This window comes from Leptonotus elevatus, chromosome 9 (genome assembly GCF_054856555.1).
Source record: "Leptonotus elevatus isolate MCC_2025b chromosome 9, RoL_Lele_1.0, whole genome shotgun sequence".
NCBI lineage: Eukaryota > Metazoa > Chordata > Actinopteri > Syngnathiformes > Syngnathidae > Leptonotus > Leptonotus elevatus.
In genome coordinates, this window is record NC_141247.1 from 11,798,975 (window position 1) to 11,818,099 (window position 19,125).

The 19,125-nt window shown below is 38.9% G+C and overlaps 1 protein-coding gene across 3 annotated transcripts in view; it reads right to left on the reverse strand.

Annotated features, from left to right (window-relative positions):
• Window positions 1-19,125, reverse strand: part of mid2 (midline 2) — a 113,484-nt gene that overhangs the window by 19,638 nt on the left and 74,721 nt on the right. For 2 of the 3 annotated variants that reach the window (XM_086085030.1, XM_086085029.1), the window contains exons 3-8: window positions 18,136-18,201; window positions 16,311-16,406; window positions 10,634-10,741; window positions 4,588-4,736; window positions 4,211-4,338; window positions 3,658-3,801 (exon numbers count right to left, since the gene is read on the reverse strand). In XM_086085030.1, the coding sequence (XP_085941156.1) occupies window positions 3,658-3,801; window positions 4,211-4,338; window positions 4,588-4,736; window positions 10,634-10,741; window positions 16,311-16,406; window positions 18,136-18,201 (691 nt within the window). The remainder of the gene's footprint in view (window positions 1-3,657; window positions 3,802-4,210; window positions 4,339-4,587; window positions 4,737-10,633; window positions 10,742-16,310; window positions 16,407-18,135; window positions 18,202-19,125) is intronic. The other variant, XM_086085031.1, reaches the window with a different exon arrangement.

Genomic DNA, 19,125 nt, shown 5'->3' on the forward strand with positions numbered 1-19,125 from the left:
GGCCATTAAATGGGAGCCGCTTTAAGAATGGATGAGGGAAGGGAACTCTTAAATTGAGATTTATTTAGATGTGACTGAGATGAAGAAATTGTGATTCTGATAGTTTTCCCTTATTATTTGGATATAGTATAAAAGCAGTTATAGAATGGCATGCTTTCAAAGAGAAAATGTGTGGGAAATGTGTTTGCTCTGTTTGTCAAGTCTTTACACTTAATTGCACCTTTTTGCTGAATTGGTACACAGCAGTTTGTTATCACGTCTCGTGTGAACAAAAGGGCTTCCTGTCATCAGCTCCACCGCTTTGTAGAACACTGAGGCTTCAAAGTAATGCACAGCAACAGGAAACTGGGCGATGGGAAAGAAAATAAATGTGTCCTTGACAGATGACAAGAGCGGAACACATGCTAGCTAGCTACCCTTGGAGACTATGACAACTCTTCTTTGATGACGCAACACTGAGTTCAAGGTAATATTGTGAATGAGTGGGCAACCATAGGCTTGTGCGCCCCAAAACTGGATTATTGCTCTGTGAAAAAACAGCTAACTTAACACATAAGAGGGACACTAATAGCCAAGATAGAAACTCACACATTATTACCTAGAGTCAGCAGTTGGATGTATTCTTTAGAAGCACTCTTGGAAATGTGATATTGTGCTATTAGATCAAGTTTCTATCATAATGTATTTGGTTTTATCGAGGCATGGGCGAGTACGATACCAGGTAGCGCTGATACCTGCCTTATTTTAAGGTATTGGTACTCCTGACGGCGGTATCGGATGCCCTCTTGCGACTGTTTTATAATCAGCAACTAGAAATTAGAAGAATAGAAAATTGCCATAACATGCAATTTTAAGGAAAATGTCATATTGGGATATATATAGGTGTGTGTTTTTTAAATAATTTTATTGTTTTTTGGGGGGTAAATTTTATATATCAAAAGTACTAGTATTGGTGGTATTCAAAATGGTATTTGTCTGAAAAAAAGTGGTATAGAACGTCTATAGTTTTATTTTATACTGGGAGGAAAAATCGTCTCATTGGTCAAACTAACATGGGAAAGGCCACAATTATTTTTCACATTTTCAAGACCAAATATCCATGGAATGCAGAGGTTCAGTTTTTTAATAGAGGAAAACATGCTTGAGACAGTAAAAATGTTCATTGAAAAAGACACCATGATGTTAAAAAGGCAGTATGTTGTTTTCTTGGTACTATTGAATCACCCAACAATGTAAATTATGAATTTGGGCAGTTCATGAGTATTCTTAAATTTAAATAGAAAATTGGTGGCTGTAGTATGGAGGCTGAAGAAGGACCATGCCGACTGGTAACAGAAAGTTAAAAACAGCCCAAGGAGGGTGTAAAAAAATAAGGTTCAAATGTGGGTCATATGGGGTTTTAGAACTTGATCAATTAATAAGCAACTGCATGCAATTTTTATTACTCCCATCAAAGCTGTGATCTCTTTTGGTGTTGATCCAAATTATGACTGGCGGTGGTCTGCACACATTTTTTTTTTGTGACCCAGCATTGATACAATACTTGCTGAGTGTTTTTTTTTTTTTGTGGGTGTTCTGCTTACATGACCCTGCACACAGTTCTAACAACTCACTCCACCTTTTGTTCCCCCCAGGAGGACTGAGAATCAGTTGGTGCTCAAATAGAAGCGTTTAGCCGCTTTAAATGTTTACAATGGTAGAAATCTAAGTGGCATAGTAGGCCTAATGGTTTCTGTCATTTTCTATGTCTGCTGTGAATCTCTAAGGGCTGTGTGGCAGCACGAGGCTGAATGTCTGAGTCAGAGTTGAAATGTATCCTAATGTTTCAAACGGGCCAGGGCACTCCACTTTCATGGCTAGATGGAGAAAAGTCAGGGCTGCTCACGAGGAAAGAGAGGAGAGAATGAAGACATAAAAGCAGCAGATTAAAGGCCAGTGGTGCAGTTGTTGTTTGTGTGTGCGTGTATTAACGTGTATGAGTGTGCATAATTATGTTGAATAAACACGTCATCCTCCGTAAGAGGAATTTTACCTCCATTACAACCATTATCCACTCCGACTTTCACATTCGTTCGGTTTCTTCCTCCACATTGAGCCAAGCATTTGTTGAAATCTATGACAAAACAAAATGACTAACTAACGTAACAATGAGTTATATATATTTTTTGAAATCCTTTACCGTCAAAGTAATTTCAATGGTAGACTGCACAGCACCCCAGCTGAATACTTGTAGACCTAAGGCAATGAATGTCCGTGGTCTATAATACCAGGGTTGGGAGGGTTACTTTTAAAATGTATTCCGTTACAGTTACAAGTTATCTGCTAATTTTTTTTGTTAGTAACGTAATCCAAGTACGATAATATTAAAATAAAAATCACCACAATATATATTCTATACAATGTGCCCCTGCTATTTGCGGGGGTGGTAGGAACACGGGCAGCCCACAAATAGCAAAAATCCTTGTGTAATTAAAAAGCATGAAGGTTATAGATGGGTTGATTGATTGAAGGCCATATGTTGTTTTCGAACTGTCACCAAATGCAACCACACCTCACAGTTTAGACAGACAGACAGACAGACACAGTCATCCAATGAGGATGACGATGCGTGACATCATCTGCAAAATGACCTTTTATCCCAGTTACAAGTTTAGCCGTGCATATGTTGTGTATGATGTTTAAATAGTGAATTAGTGGGAGGAAGATTTGTTTGTAGGCTAACAGGCTAGCTAGCAAGAAGCTACAGCGTGTAGCATGCCGCTGGACTCTCAGCTCAAACTTTTGCTCCTTCAGAAAGACGAGTAAATTCCAGTAAATACTTGTCGCCATTTCCTGCTCCCGTCCGTGAAGCTTTGTCAAACTGCCCGCGTGTGGAGGACGCGACTAGTCAGTTCGTTCGTTCCCACCTCCCAGACATGTAACAACAGTCCCACTCGGTGCGCTCTCTCACACTCTCTCGCCCTCGCTCTCATCGTAGAAATTGTAATCCCTTGAAGTAATCCCCGTTTTTAATAAATGTACATGTCATCTGATTACATGTTTTTTCCTGTATTTAACGGAATACAGTAACACGTTTTTGTAATCTGATTATGTAACGGCGGTACATGTATTCCGTTACTCCCCAAGCCTGTATAATACTATCTACAATATTATTAATAAACTTTGTGGAGTCGTGGTGGTCATTGAGAAGTTATGGAGAAATCCTTTGAAATTGTGCACAGGGCCCCATGTTACTTTAAGCTTCCTTCAATATCAGTAACATACCATTAGTAATTAGTAGTGGTCGGACAAAAAAAAATCCTATTGGCAGAACATTCTTTGGTTAGAACTGGTGTATCCATTTAAATCATCACTACGGCTGCTCACATTGCTCCTCTTTCACAATTTGCAGCACTCATAGATCAGCTCAGTTTCTTTTTAACCACTTAACATTGACGGGGAGAAAATCTAGGTTACCCGAGAATAGAATAGAATAAAATATTGAGCATACTCAGAAAAACATAAAGAGTTGAGATGTTCCACTTTCTTATATTTTCATGCTAGGGTCTGACCTGAACAGAAACATGCTCAAATCATCATCTTGAGCATATATGATTGACATTCCGGTGAATGTGTGTGTGTGTGCGTGTGTCTACGTGCGTGTGTCTCATAACTCACTAATAAAGTTAGTCTGTCCAGTGTAAATGGTGTATTGCAGCTCATAAGAGGTGACGCTGAACTCATCCTCAGATGTCCAGTGAACAGTGATGGTGTCGTGTGATGCCGTGCACAGCTCGTCTCGGATGGACGGCGGGCTCGGTGCTGCATGGGAAAGAAGTTTCAAAGTGAGTGAACAATACAGTAGCATAGCTTTAAGTCTATGAAATTATTGATTCATCTTTTACTCTTGAATATTCTTTGGCGGAGATAAATGATCACATAGTGTTAAAATGCAAAGTGCATGACGCAGTATAGTTTTACATTACTGCCAACTACCAACCTATAAACACATTGATAATTAATACATTGTCTTTCTATATCCTTGTAATGTCATGTTTTTGTATGGACACTGCGTTACGTTTCACATGAAATAGCTTATATATCTATACTGTGGTAAATAACCCCGTTGCATCAACACAGCCAAGCAAAACCATTGAAAGAGCGACGGTAAAAATCTCCTATAAAAGTATAATTCATTATGTGTGTCTGAATCTACAGTTACAAAATGTACCTGTTAGGTAATCAAGGCCTTCTAGAATCTTTTTCTCTCTAGAAAAGTCCAGGGCAAAGTTGTCGAAAGCTTCATTCAGATTGACATCTGGGATGAGTACCTGGGAGGAGGCTGTCGCCATGGCAACTCTGGTGTATTTAGGAGAGACAAAGAAAGGCAGCAGTAGATTGAAAAAATGTGAAATGTCGTTTGCATTAACCGGCAAAGCACCCCTACGTAACAACGACTAGTTGCAATCTAAATCAAAATGTGGAGCCCTGTAATACTGCCACCAGCAGAAGCCTGTTAGTTTGCTGCAGGTTCAGCCAAATCAAACGTGAAAACTGATGACCTGTCATAAGAAGATGCAGATAATCAGTGAATGTGTTCATCATCACCTTTCAGCCACATTTCGCGCAGTCTGAACGAAGCGGGCGTGGTCGTTTTCCTTCAGGCTCTGTTCTGCCTGTGTGATGAGGGCACTGGAACGCTCCAGACACTGACGACAGTTTGCAATCTGCTGGGCCAATTTGCGCAGCTTCATCACCTGGAAGACAAATTCTATTTTACTTTTACTTTTATTTTAATGTTGTAACTTGTAGCTAATTTTGTTTAGCTTCTTTGCCTCTTTTACATGTTTTTCTTCTGATGTGTTACATACAGTTTGGAATAATATTCTGCACCTCCATAACAGACTGGAGAGGTCCGAGTTTGCCATCTTTGACAGACATCTACCAGGTGAAACCAAATTGTTGCAGGCAAAGCAAATCCTTCTGAAGACGGTACTATAAATATTTGCATCAGAGTTGCTGACATTTGTTTCAGAGGATTATGTGCACGCTAGATAAACAAGTGAGTTCTCTACTGCTCTTAGAGACACACATTACATGACGAGACAGGCGAGGCAGGAAAGCAGAAAGAATGCAGCCGGTCGACAGAGGTCCAGTTCACGGGTGAAAGGTGAGATGAAATGCTTGGCTTCCTCATTCTTGTGCTGACCTCTTTAATGTGTTGTGTTGCATTAAAAAGCGTGTCGTAGAGTTCAGCATTCGGCACTTTTCTGTTAACAAGAACTATACCACGACTGAAACTACTTGGCAATGTTCAGAACAGTTATTATCAAACTAGTATAGTTTGGTATTACAAAGTTCAAGCTTACCATTCAAGGGTTTCCCCAAGCGCTATATTAGCCTTGGACTTTATATTCTTTGGGCAATTTTAACATATTTGTGTGACACTAATGTATTTGATGCACAATGACGTCACTGCAGCTAAAGCAGTAATCACAAATATTCCTAATCCAATAACTGCAGCATTAACAGATAAACCTTTAAATGACCTCAACAAATGACTCATTTAAATTTCCATTTGAGACGTGAATCATGCAAATGCTACTTGGGGGGCTCACAGGGAGGGGATTGGTTAAGAGGTTGTCATCAAACGTTCTGGGAGAATCAAAGCACTACCTACTTCCTACTTTCTTTCTGTTGCTGCAAAGGCTGCTCCCGCTTTAAAAGCTGCTCTGAGCTGGCGACTTAATGGAGTTGTCAATTGCCCGTTATCTGCTCTCCACTTCGAGCATCATAATGTGCTGTCACTATAAATGACATCCAAGCAGCTTGTTGAACACACACTAACAAAACACTGCAACCGTGTTGTTTGATTGGACAATATAGGAGGTGTCAAAAGATATATGTCAAACCCAACCTACAAACTAATGGCCATATTCAATCTTTTTTTTCCAACACACCTGGCTTGCACACTTTCAAGGTACGCCGATTCCCCTATCCAGACTTCTGACACCATGCAAGAGGCTGATGGGCAGACAACTTAAAAGGTGTGACTTGTTGAATTCTTGTTGAAGGGTGTCTCTATTTCCTGTAGCGTAGCGTTTTCATGAGACGTCCAAATTTCATTAGAAAAATGTCACACTAGAGATTAATTTGTGTAGCAGATCCGGAAGTTATACTAATCATCACTAGTGACGTGTGCACTGCTCATTTAATGAGCTACTATGAAGATGCACGTGTTTTTATCTTTTTTCATAATTTCAATAAAAGTAATGGAATCGGAATACTGTGCTCTTGACTGAACATATGTTTAGAGCTGTTGTATCAATAGAAAAGTGAGTGAGCGTTGATCAACGTTGCCTAGCAACTATGCTAGTGCGTCGCACCACGCGTGAGCGATCAATTAAATGGATTTCACAGCTGGCATAGATCACATAAAAACAAATGCTTCAATCGCTTACTCGCGGTGCCATTATGATGACTGCAGTTTGTGATTGGAGCTTTCAAAATCCAAGCAGATACGAATGAAATTGAAAAGTGGTGCTGAATTACTTTTCACACCTTACATATTCACCATCAAAAGGCGACAAACCATTACTCGACAAAACTGATGGTACAAAATGGAAAGAAGCAGAAAATGTGGCAAAATGAAAATGCTTTAAAACGGATAAATATAAGTGGAGATCGAGTTCAAGCACAAAATTCTTGAAAATGTCACAATTGTGTTAGGATTGATACCTACACAAGTGAACATATTATTTATTGCCATGAACTGTGCCTAGGCATGGGCCGATTACGAATATTATGATATTAGATGGTTAAACATGGTTTTAAAAAGTAAAGGTTTCAAGAACCGCAAATACTGTACTCTTCTTTTTTTTAGGGGACTTCTAAGTAGGGCACAATATTATTGGCTGCTTGCAGAGTTGAATAAACAAGCCACCTCTTTAAAGTGAATTGCCTCCAAGTAACTTTTTTTCTCTTCTTCTACCTACGAGTTATGCTGGAGGAGGGACGGAGGAAGGTATGACAGAGACAGTTATAGTTACATGGATGCCTTTGCATTGTCCTTAAAAAATAAAATAAACAAAATAACCATGGGTACACGTACTATAGGTGCCAGTGTGTACTAGTTACCCCCAAGGACAACATGAGTAGTCCACAGGTTTGTTCTAAAAATAGCAAACCAGTGATGGGACACTGCGACATACTAAGAGAAGAATCAAACCAGAAGAACATGTTAACATCTATTTATTTATACTTAACATTGTACACCTTTTTTTTTAGTATATTCTATATTTTGTGTAAAAATAATTAGATTTTTCTTCATTGGGGAAAAAAGGTTTTCTTTTCGAATATTTTAAATAAGGACATTTTAGAGCTGTAATTTTAATATTGCAATACCATGACACAGCAATATTGTTACTCATGGCTATCTTTCAGTCAGAAACTAATATCGGGCCATGCCAATAACTGCGCCACAGGATGCCGTGTTTTGTGCACGTGTCACTTAACACATACATTCTGTTCACATTAGAAGTCGCTTGTTGCAAAATTAGCTACATAAAATTATTGAATTGAACAAAAAAGTCGAAATTAGGCATTATGCCCTGCTGTGTGAACATAGCCACACATTCGGTTATGTGCAAGAGCAGAAGACAGAAGACAATGGCGCGCAGAGGAATCACACCTTAAAAGTCAATTTTGCTTCATAAAGGGATTAGAATGGAAGACACGGATGCACAGGACTGACTGAAGTAGTAATTAGCCAATGTTTTAATTCATTATAACAATTCTTAATGTGACATTCCCACAAAAAAGTAACTGTGGGTAGACACAATACTCAACCTCATCCATTAATAAGCAACAAAAAAAGACTCCTTTTTTATGTCAGCCCCTTTTTATGACGATGCACTTCTTAAGCTCTTACAAAGATTGGGAAGTTTTACAGTTTGTCTCTCAGGGACAAGAGCATCAAAACGTTCAAAACATTAGCGGAGAGAAACTGGAACCAGACAAAGTTCTGAGGCATCAGCTCCAAACTTCTCTGACCCACTTTTTGACAACTACACCCCAAACTTTTTGTTGCTTAAGTCAATTTGTTTCCCCTCTCCTCCCACCTGTGCGCCAAAGCTCGAAAAATTCACTTGAGCACAAATTGTACACCTTGTACCTCCACAAATATGGCCCGAAAAAGAAGAAAAAAAATTTGTTTGATTTAATATTTTAGATTCTAATCAAGTTTTCAATACCACAATAAAAATATAGAGGGGGGATGTGGATGAATAAAGTCACACACATCAAGACATGGGAATAAAGATTAAACATTCTCCTTGGAGAGCAGCAGAGTTCTTAAGAGGAAATGAGAGAGAAAACGAGAGCTCTTCTGCGCACACTGTGATCAATGCCTGCATAATCCTGTTATTCTGTTGCACAGATGAACACTTTCTTCACACAAACGACAGCAGACTCTATTTTTGAAGCTTGACACAATTATGTTTTGTTCACGGTCCCTGACTGTCAGAACTTTAAACACTTCATGGCCTAAACATTACAGGGCCAAGGGGTGAGATGAAACATTTTGGATGACACATTGCATTTGCAATGGATTTGTTTGAAAAGCTGCTAGCAAGAAAGTACCTTATTATACATATCATAATCACCATAAGGCAAAGTGATTTATTAAAAAGGTTGCCTGAGCAGAGAAATTACTGGGCGGTGTTAAATAAATGAAGGTAGTTGTTTTTGTTGTACTTTGCAGTGGTGTGAATTAAACTACATCATAGTGAGAGGTGTTAATAATAATTTGGAATTCTCTTGTACCTAAATAGAAAAACAAAAATATACTGCAGATGGCAGAATTTGAAAACTGTATTGACATGTTAATTCAGTAAGTGTTATTTATTAACACTTCATTGCTAAATCCACTTACACCCAATAAGCTCATTAAAGTTAACTTCACTAATGGTGGAACTACACCTTTCCTGTGAGTTTATTTCAGTTTTTCCATTTCGCTACAATTCTCATAAATCATATTCTAGTAGCTGTTATTGACTTGTGTAACTGTGTATTTTGTTGCGGGCCTCTTAATTAAACCTAATAAAACATTTCACGAAGGAAGCTCTGTGATGAGACAAGATTTACAGTTTTTTGATAGAGATATTTATTTTTTGTCTCCTCTTTTCATCTAAGCAGGTCACCAGTCATCTCTATTAGTGCGCAAACCATTTTGTTTTGTTTAATTACAAAAAAAAAATTAATCATTGCCTTTCCCCCTCCGGTTAGCCCAGCCTTCCACTGCCCTCCTTTTCCGACTTTGCTTGACTTCATCCATTTGTCAACATCTGTGATTACGAGAATGCTGTGAAGTGCTTTTCATTCATCTTAATATTTAACACATCACTTGGTGGTTGATGTGTATAATTATGCGTCACGCTTTACCACTATCAGTGGTAAAGGTCTGAAGGCTAAACAAATAACTCGAAAAATAATTGACTTAATTGGACTAAATGGCCAGCCTTAATCAGAGGTGAAAGACACCAAGGTTCTACCATCTGCTGTCTTACTTGGAGACCCGTTACGTGATTTTAAGGTATGAAAGGTGCTTTATAAATAAAGTTAGATTTCATTTGATACCTGGTTGCAAATATTTCATAGACGAAGCAGACAGTGCACTTTCTATCAAAAGGCATCTCATTATAAAGGATCTCATACATTTCTGTAGTTCTCCATACTGATATTCTTTGTGTTAAATCCAAATAATAAATATACACAAGTTACTTACAAAAACAACTATCAACATTTTTGCCTATAATTAAAACCAAGTACCGTTCTAAAATGAACTTTTATTAATATTTGGGTATATAATATATATTTTTCCCATTGAACATAATTACATTTTTTTAAAGAAATATCGATAATTTAGTACAGAAGAAATGTGAATCATGTTAAGTTTAAATAAATAAATAAATGAATACATGAATAAATGTTAACAGTCTTCTTCTAATTATTTTTAGTAAGTCACAGTGTCCTATTACTGGTGAGCTAGACCTGTGGGCTACTCATGATGTCGTTGTGGCCAACTAGTACCTGCTTAGCACTAGCACCTTTTGTTTTTTGTAAGGAAAATGCACAGTAATCCGACATCTGTGTTTGCCGTAGCTCGTCTTGCTATTTCCCTCGTTCTCCGTTATGTGCCAAGAAGGAAGGGGAAAAAGTTAATTGGAGGCAATTAACTTCAAATAGGCGGCAATCATAATATGCCCTGCTTAGAAATCCCCTAAAAAAGAAAAAGAAAAAAATAGTTCATCACTGGTGACATTATTATTAGCGGTTATTGAAAGCTTGACTTTAAAACCACAGTAAACAGTCAAACCGGTAATCGACCCAAGCCCATTTGAAATAATGTCCTGTTGGATGAATAAAGGGAGTAAAAAATACGTTTTAATCACAATTACCTGATTAATCAAAATAAAATAATCACCAGATTAATCGATTATTAAAATAATAATTCATTGTAGCTCGAAAATAAATACAGCTAATCCACGTGATCGTTATTGGACGTGATAGGCAGATCTCAGTCCCGGATGATCAATATCAGAATTGGCAGCGTAGAACCCTGATTTGAGCACCAGTAGTCCTGAGCGTTCTTTACCTTGGACTCCTTGATTTTCACAGCAATGACCTGCTTCCTCTGGCGGATGATCTCAACCAGCTCGTCACACTCCTCCACCAACTTGGCTTCGTGCATGGCGGTGTTCACCTGGAGAGGACAAGACACACACAATTTTTTTTATTCATTGACCAAGATGAAATCATGGATGTTTGACTTCAATAGCCATCAGTGGCACTGAATGAATGTTAAACACATCATGTTTAATACGGTTAAAGTGATGTTAACTTACTACAAAGCTAAAAAGTCCAGATTTATTGCAAATGGAAAAATTAAGTCTTCCGTGTAAATTAAATTATCATAAAAAAGTGGTTAACATATCACGACTACGTTCCCCTCATTACTCAACAAAGCTCGCAAGCGATGAGACCTTAACGAAATGAAGCCTTGGCAAAAAAAACAAACAAACACAACTCTGTTTGATAAAATGATTAACAAGGAAACGTCAGTGGAATGTCTTCGAACAAGTCAATGTAGTCCAATATGATCCCGATGTAGCACATCGTCGTCAGTGGAATCACTCAATAGGAAAGTATATAATGAAGAATGTAATTCAACTCTGGTTGCAATCAGCCAAATCATGAGGTTGAGTTCATCTGCAGCACGGTGTTGTAATGACATGCATTGATTCATTCTTTTTACTTTTTTTTTTAACGTCTGACAGAAAGCATTCACCAGCAGACAATGGCACGATTGAATCATGTGGCCAAGAAGCTTGATAGTGTGATGTCTCAATGTAATCTCTTGTTTCGCTGTCTGTTGACGACAGATAAATAAACCAAATTGCATGTGCATTTTAATGACGCGGCAATGTCCATTCAGCCTTCAGCATGCACATTTGTCAGTGTCAGCTGCAAGACAAGCAAACACTGCCCAATTAACCACTGAACAAATCCCCAAATAAGTTCACACAAGCTGCACTACAAATGTTTGTTTGCTGTTAAAACTTTACCTCGTATACTCAAGGGGAAGCCAAAGTTAGGACATTTTCCAGCAACTGAGCAGAACCTTGCTAACTCTTGGTTGACATGAATTTGATATAATGGGACTTAGCGGTGGGCTCAAGCATTTGAATAATTCAGGCTACTGTGTTGAACTGATTCAGAATACATATGGAATGAAAAAAGTTGGAGAAGTACAGTATCTCAAGAAAATTTTACTTGGACCATGTGACTTCTACTAAAAAATGTGACGCTGCATCATTTTAACCACAAAGCACCGACAAACAAAAAACAAATGCTGACAACAATGAGTCGGAATGTAATTTTGAATAATAACTTTGATGGCGTGCATCAATAAACACAAAGGACACGATTTGTTGTATTAAACAATATGTCAGCAACAATCATGGATTTTGATTAACACGTCGAAAATCTGGGCCAAACCGTATATGACATCATTAAGCCACATTATTGTCTTCCTGGCTGTGTGTCTGAATGTGTTTTCTTTTCTACTGATACATTTCAATTGTTTTAATTCATTTGGATTATGCGGTCACATTACGTTACTGGCTTTTGTTGGAAGTGACGGGAGAATGGCGTGAAGCAGTTTCGGTTCCCCAGAGATGCGTTTTTCGGCGAAAAAGACGCAGACATGATAGACCGGCAAGTCGACTACAGTACTTATAGGCGGTAACCTGTCGGTCCTGTGACTTTATCAGCGACAGCGATGGAAAGACGAATGAATGGGGCATCATATTGTATATTGAAATTGATGTTTATTCCATCCCATTTTGGCAGCAAACAATTTGCTATGGCACTCTGTCGGCGGAATAAAATGTTCGGTTGCTGTAGGTCGATCTCCTCATAACTCCTCACTTTCCTTCTCTTCCGCGTTCTTATATGAATAGCAGCGATTGGGTTATGTTAAGATCAAGACACTAGCTTGCGGTTAACTACGGTGGACTCGTCCTCTAGCTTCATGCGCAGCGACACATTACATCATTGGAGCCACTGGACGTAACGCTGCCTGATATGAATAACAGCGATCGGGTTAGCGTTAGCACCACTTTGTTAGCCAAAATGAGTCGTCCGCTACTACTACTAGCTTCAGGAGATGCGTTCATGCGTCACTGGCACACCAGGCGTAATGTGGAAGCGTCTGGTGATTTCAAAAACAAAATACCGACAATCTACAACACTTGGCAGCTCTGAAGTTGAACTCACTCCTTACTTGTGTCACTACATTTCATTTTAAGATAGCTGTCAGTATAACACAATCTGACTCGAATAGGTCTACACGATCAATCACATTGCGAGGCATGTTTTGCGTGACTTTTCTGCATTGAACACTACCATATGTCCTTGGCTGTTGTGTACTGTGAGACTGCTTTAATTAAACAATAAAAACAGAGCAACTGACAGCTCGTCATCGCCAACTTCAAAGTGAAGTAATCGTTGGAATCATTATTTGTACTTGTACTCTCTTAAAAATGCTTTTGGTTGTGACTTTTTCTCATGTCTCTTACACTTTTAGGTTATAGGCGACATCTAGGTGGGTTCTAGCCAACCTTCATGTGGTTGAGGTTTTATCTGAATGTATGTAGACATAGACAAATCCAATCATAATCAAAATATACAAGATTGCTGCAAACAAGCTCCAAATGAGACATGCTTAGACTAGTACACACAATGGTAGTCAGAAAAAGAGAAGAAAAGAAAAATCCATAGTTTTTTTTAGCCACATAAATCTTTTCCCCACAGCTTGTAAACACAATAGAATACATAATGAGTCTCTCCTGGTGTATCTCCTATCATGTCTTCACAAAAAACACACTTTTGCCCCGACCTTTCCATGAATACATGAGCAGGAAGTTCCCTATTTGGCTTTTTGTCTCCTTGGCAATTCAAGGATGGTATTTGTTTGCTCATCAACAATTTATGAACAATGCATCAAATTCTGAAACACCCAGCACATTAAAATGAATAACTAAACAAATACAAACAAGACGAAAAAAGTAGAGGATGGAACGGAAGGTGTTATGTGTGCTGACACATTGGCTGAGTGTTTGATCGGATCTCCTCAAACATTACAACATGATGAAAACAAGGAGGATGGGAATCCAGGTTGGCCCTTTAAAGCTCCTCAGATTTGCCTCTTCACACACCCTCACTCAAGCAGCATCTCTTTGCGCAAAATCCCCACTCCCTCCGTTTGGCCTCTTAACCTCGCTGCCGAACCATGTACTTTACTTTTAACTTTGTCTTTTTTTTTTTGTGTGACACTTTTCTTTGCCCCACTCTCCTGAGAGAACAACATTCCTTCCATGCCTACAATAAGGTTATATGTTTGATACAGGGCATGCCTCACTTGAAGGTGACCACTCTCTCTATTCACATTAATACCAACACTATTCAAACTTATTCCTTCCATAAATAATTAAATTAGCCCTTTGCTAAGGACATTCGAGAGAAGAACTTAAGAGAGTTGCAAAAACTGTGGGGAAAACACATTACAGTGACTCGCTATAGTTTCCCAATAAGCACATTCATCCTGATTTGCACCTAAACTTAATGTATTCTCTCTTGGCTCCAAGCCACCCCTTAAAGCAGTGGTTCTTAAACCCCAGGGGTTCGGTGAGTCAGTCTCAGGGGTTCAGCGGAGGTCGAGACACACACCTGACTCAAATGATTTGTGATGATACGGCCATCTTGGCCATGCTTGGTCTATCTGTGCTGTAAGGAATTTGGTGCTCTCAGTAGTTGAATTGTAGCTGTTGTGTTTGAACTAAAGCAAACTGAACATATGAGTAATCGAAATCTAGCAAATGTATGTTTCAAGGAGGAAATTAACCATACATAAATGAATTGTGTCTAAAGTTTTTGCAACATATCTTAAGTTCGATTTGTCTAGACAAAGGCACGTTGTCGATCATACTCTATTTGCATGCAGACAACGGACAACCTCCACATGCCGTTGGGTTTGTCTGCACTTAATGAATCACGCAGCAGTCATTTGGTATTGACTGGCTGAGCAGATGCATTAACAGCCCTCAAAGTGAGAAGTTTGGTCTGTATAATAAACTTCTCAGGGAGGACAGTCAAATCTCACCAGGGATAATGCTGTTTATTTTTTAGTGTAAGAGCCATTTCTGTTAACTTGTTTATTTGTTAAACCTCCCACCACTTGGGGGAGCAGTGGTGCCCATTTGCCTTGGCCTGAGATTACTTAATCAGTGGGATGATGAGTCTCAGGTGTAACCAGGGGGAGAAGAAAAACAGTTTCAGACCGTGGTCGGTGGCGTGGTGGGGGTGATCGTGTTGTGTCTAGTCATTATGGACTCACGTTCTCTTTCCAAGTGGAAACAAAATTGAAACAAACTGTAAGTAAAATAAATCAGCATTGTGAAGTGGAAACTGGAGTGAGTCTTCGTCATTGAACCAAGTGTCAAAACAACAACCCACAGGTAACCATGGTGACCCGTTTTGATTGGCAAGAGAGTCACTACATTTAGTATAAGGGTTTTAATACAAATCATTACTGTGTGTGTGTGTGTGTGTGTGTGCAGTGCAATCAGTGTTTGATGGCTGCACTTAAACTTCACATTGCTGGCTACTTTCATTTTAATCACAACACAATGCCAAATAGAAAAGGTCAAAATTGAAAGAACTGCCCAAGGTTTCATTTTCTACAGACATGTATGCGGTAGCAGCTAGACATTGTGTCAACACAAAGGCCATGTTCAAAATAGTACAGTGGTACCTTGACTTAAGAGTGAGCCACTTATTTGACTTGTGACCATTGAGCTTTATTGTCTTGTGTTGCAAGCACAAGATTGAGTTGTGAGGGCTATGGTGGCAGCAAAATTTACAGCAGCAGATAGTAAAAAAAAAAAATTCAAAAAGAGGCCAAGTACTTGCTTCAAACTGTTGCTTGCAACACTGTTGAAATTTGCAGGACTGCAGCTCTCGAGTATCTAACTTGCATATCCCCGTCTTAAACCAAGGCACTACTGTACATCGTCTCAGATTTTATTTTAAAATCAATATTAAAATTAAACTCTTTCAAGGTTTCATTTTGACGCAATCGGTTAGCATTCTGAAGCCAAGATAGTAACAGTGTCCATTCCGAACCGTATCGACCAACGTGGGGCTGGTCTGTGTTGATAATTGTAATATTGACTACTCACAAAGGGCTCAATCAGACCTCAACATTCAAATTTCAAAGCTGTGCGCCGGCAGTGAACTCAGTTCGCCAAGTGCATTGGAATGACCAATTGCAGTAATTGCACTAAGCCAGTAAAAGAGCAGTTTCAGCTTTTAAATGAAACCTCTTCTATTATAGATAGCTGTAAAACAACATTGCAGCGCAGATCTTGAATAAATTGCTCAAATAATTTTTATTAAATTTAAGTGACTTCTCAATATTTGACTAGTAGCTGGAGAAGTTCACTTAAATAATGGATTGGAGTGCCGATGATTCTAAAACCACAGCACATGAAGGAAATTAGAGGATAGGAAAAATACAAGATTTTTCTGTAAAAGATTATGTTTATAATCAATGTTGTAGTGATCTGCTTGCTTTTGATTAAAAGTTCCTAATGTGAAGTATTGTACCAAGCAGTATCAATCCTGGTGAGCTTCCCTGACTGAACCCCATTTAATGATCCTGTACTACAATATACTACAAATAAATACATAAATAAATAGATGTTGCATACCTCAACCTGTTGACAGATCTGGATGAGTTTGGCCATTTGGTTTTCCAGTTCACTGTTCCTCTTCACTAGGTTAGTCAAGTTGTTCTCCAAGGTTTGCTGCGGAGCGGAGGAAGAGGCAGACAAAAGGAGGAGGGACAAAGACATGATTCATCAACACAAATGTAAACGTCAGGCCAAGCAAACTATACTTTTACAAAACGGTTGTTTAAATGTTGTCAGACAGTCGTGAGAAACAGAAGCACAAATAAGTGTGAATGAGCTCCTGCTGGGTGCCTATAATCATATGGTTTCTCTGTGTCCCGCCATGTTTTTTGTGTGTATGGGCATGCTCAATGATTCAATATCGATACACACATGCATTACTACCAGAGCAATATTAAGCAGAGTAAAGGTGACAGTGTTAAAATGGCAATATATAATAAAAACTGAAATTTGTTATGCATTATTATTGCAGGCGTCAGGCCAAAACTTTTCTTTCACAAATCTACTGAAAATGGCTTGCTCTCTTTGACGGTGCAATGTAATTTAACAAAAAAGCCGTTTTAGAGCCTCCTCAAAAGTGATCATTTTGGAGCTACGAGGATTCTGCCTGTCACCCGGGTTAATGTACAATATATTTATATCCTATAAAGTCAGGAAAACAAGTTATGGATTAAATCTGGGGTCTACAAGTCCAGTCCTCGAGAGCCCCTATCCCCTGTGTCCCTCTTCCAACACACTTGAATCATAATTGGGATAGTTATTAAAGTACCACTGAATTTCAACACCCACCTAAGTGGGGCGAAATTCATTCTCCGCATTTGACCCATCCCCTGAGGGAGCGGTGAGCAGCAGCAGGGGCCGCGCTCGGGAATCATTTGGTGACAAGCAGGGAGGCAAATGGGTCCCATTTTTACTGGTCTTTGGTATGACCCGACCGGGGACTGAACCCACAACCTCCCAATCTCAGGGCGGACACGCTACCACTAGTCCACTGAGCTGGTTTATCAGGCTTATGAGAGCTTGCTGATGAGATGATCATTTGATTCAGGTGTGCTGGAGGAGGGAAACATGGAAAACAGGCAGGATAGAGGAGACCCCTTGTTTAAAGCAATGCACATCAGTTTTTAGATTTTCAGCATAAAAAGCGCATGATGAATACAATCAAATTAAATTAAAAGAATAATAACAATAATAAAACATAATTGACTGGCACTTCATTTTAAAATTAATTGTGTGTTATATTATGGAAAAATATATCTCTTATTCTAAAACATTCTGTAGAAAAGAATAACCTGAAAATGATTTAATATGATGTTTGAGTGTTTTAATTACATGATACAAAACAAAACCAATGGCCCTCGATGAATTTTAACGATCATAGGCTCAATAACTTTGACGGTCAATAGTACAATAAATGCACTCCACATGCACATGCAACCACATTAAGATGCAAATGGGAACGAGTGAGGCCACAAACAGAGAGTGGTTCAAAGGGAGCAAGTAAACGATGGAGGCGGCGGGCAGAGACAAAAAGCCCAAAACAAACAAGCAAACAAAAAAACAGCTGCGAGGAGAGCAAAGCAGCAGACAAGCGTCATGGATTTAAGGAGTTCTTGTCATGCATGTGAAGAAGGAGGAGATCAGCCTGCCACCTGGTCACTGCTCAGACTGTCCCATCTCTCCTCTGCCTCATCTCTTATTATCTCTTATTTTGTGCTGACTTCATAATTAGTCGGCCTGCTTATCTCCATCCTCATCCCTTTTCGGTGTCTACCTGTGTGCACCCTAGTAGAAAGGATGAGTGGGTGAGGGTGATTTGGTAATGGACAGGCAGAAAACTCACCGCAGCGCTTGTCTTTGAAGCCTCCATTACCGCATCTGACACTCTGCCCGGGCTCACCTGATAAGCCTACAAACACACATACACCCGTGTAAGTGTGAGCACACACACAGATGAGTGTGGCCAAAATACATGAAAATGGAGGGATATTAATAAGAGAGCTAAACACCACGAATCTGCATCAAGGAGAATTCAGCCGAATTACTATTATTATTATTATTATTATTATTATTATTATTATTATTTTTAAACAGTTTACCAAAGAAACTTTTTTTTATTGGCTTCAGATCTACAAAAACCTGCAAAGCTAGGAATCTTTCAACAATGCAAGGCCTTTTTTTTCTATTCTTTTTATTTTCTGTTCATTTGCGTGTTGAAATTCACTATTGACATGAAACTGGCTGGCTTGGTTTGGGTGCAACAGCAAATGCTAACTAAAACTCAGCCATGGCCGAGCAATGCCAATTTGGATTCAGCATCAAAACAAAGTAATAATGGTTAAGACGTTTTGTACAACTCAACTTAAGTTAAACAAACCAAAACAAACAAATACATCATTAAAAGGAAGAAAACATTTCCTTGGTGGAGGTGAGTTTTGAGAGGAGGGGAAACTGAAATGACAAATTACAATGACAATAGAATACAATCAATAAATCATTTGTACGCTTAGGCCGGAAATGTATAATAATATTCCCAAAAGCAAGACCATACTGTCTTTTAATTAGAGTCACTGCATTGTGGTGTGTATGTTACGAAACTAAAGAAATACAGAAAAGTTGCCAAAATGGAGAAGCATTGGAAGAGTGGAGATACGGGTGACCAAGGAGTGATGAATTGCATTTCAGTTGTTCGAGACACATAATAGCAAGTTGCAGAGGGCAGGTATGGGGAGTATTAGAATGATGTACAGTAATATCAATATCTCTGCACGTGATGAGAATGCAACAACTTTGGAGATGGTTGATGAAATTGAAATAGCGAGAGAAAGCTTGG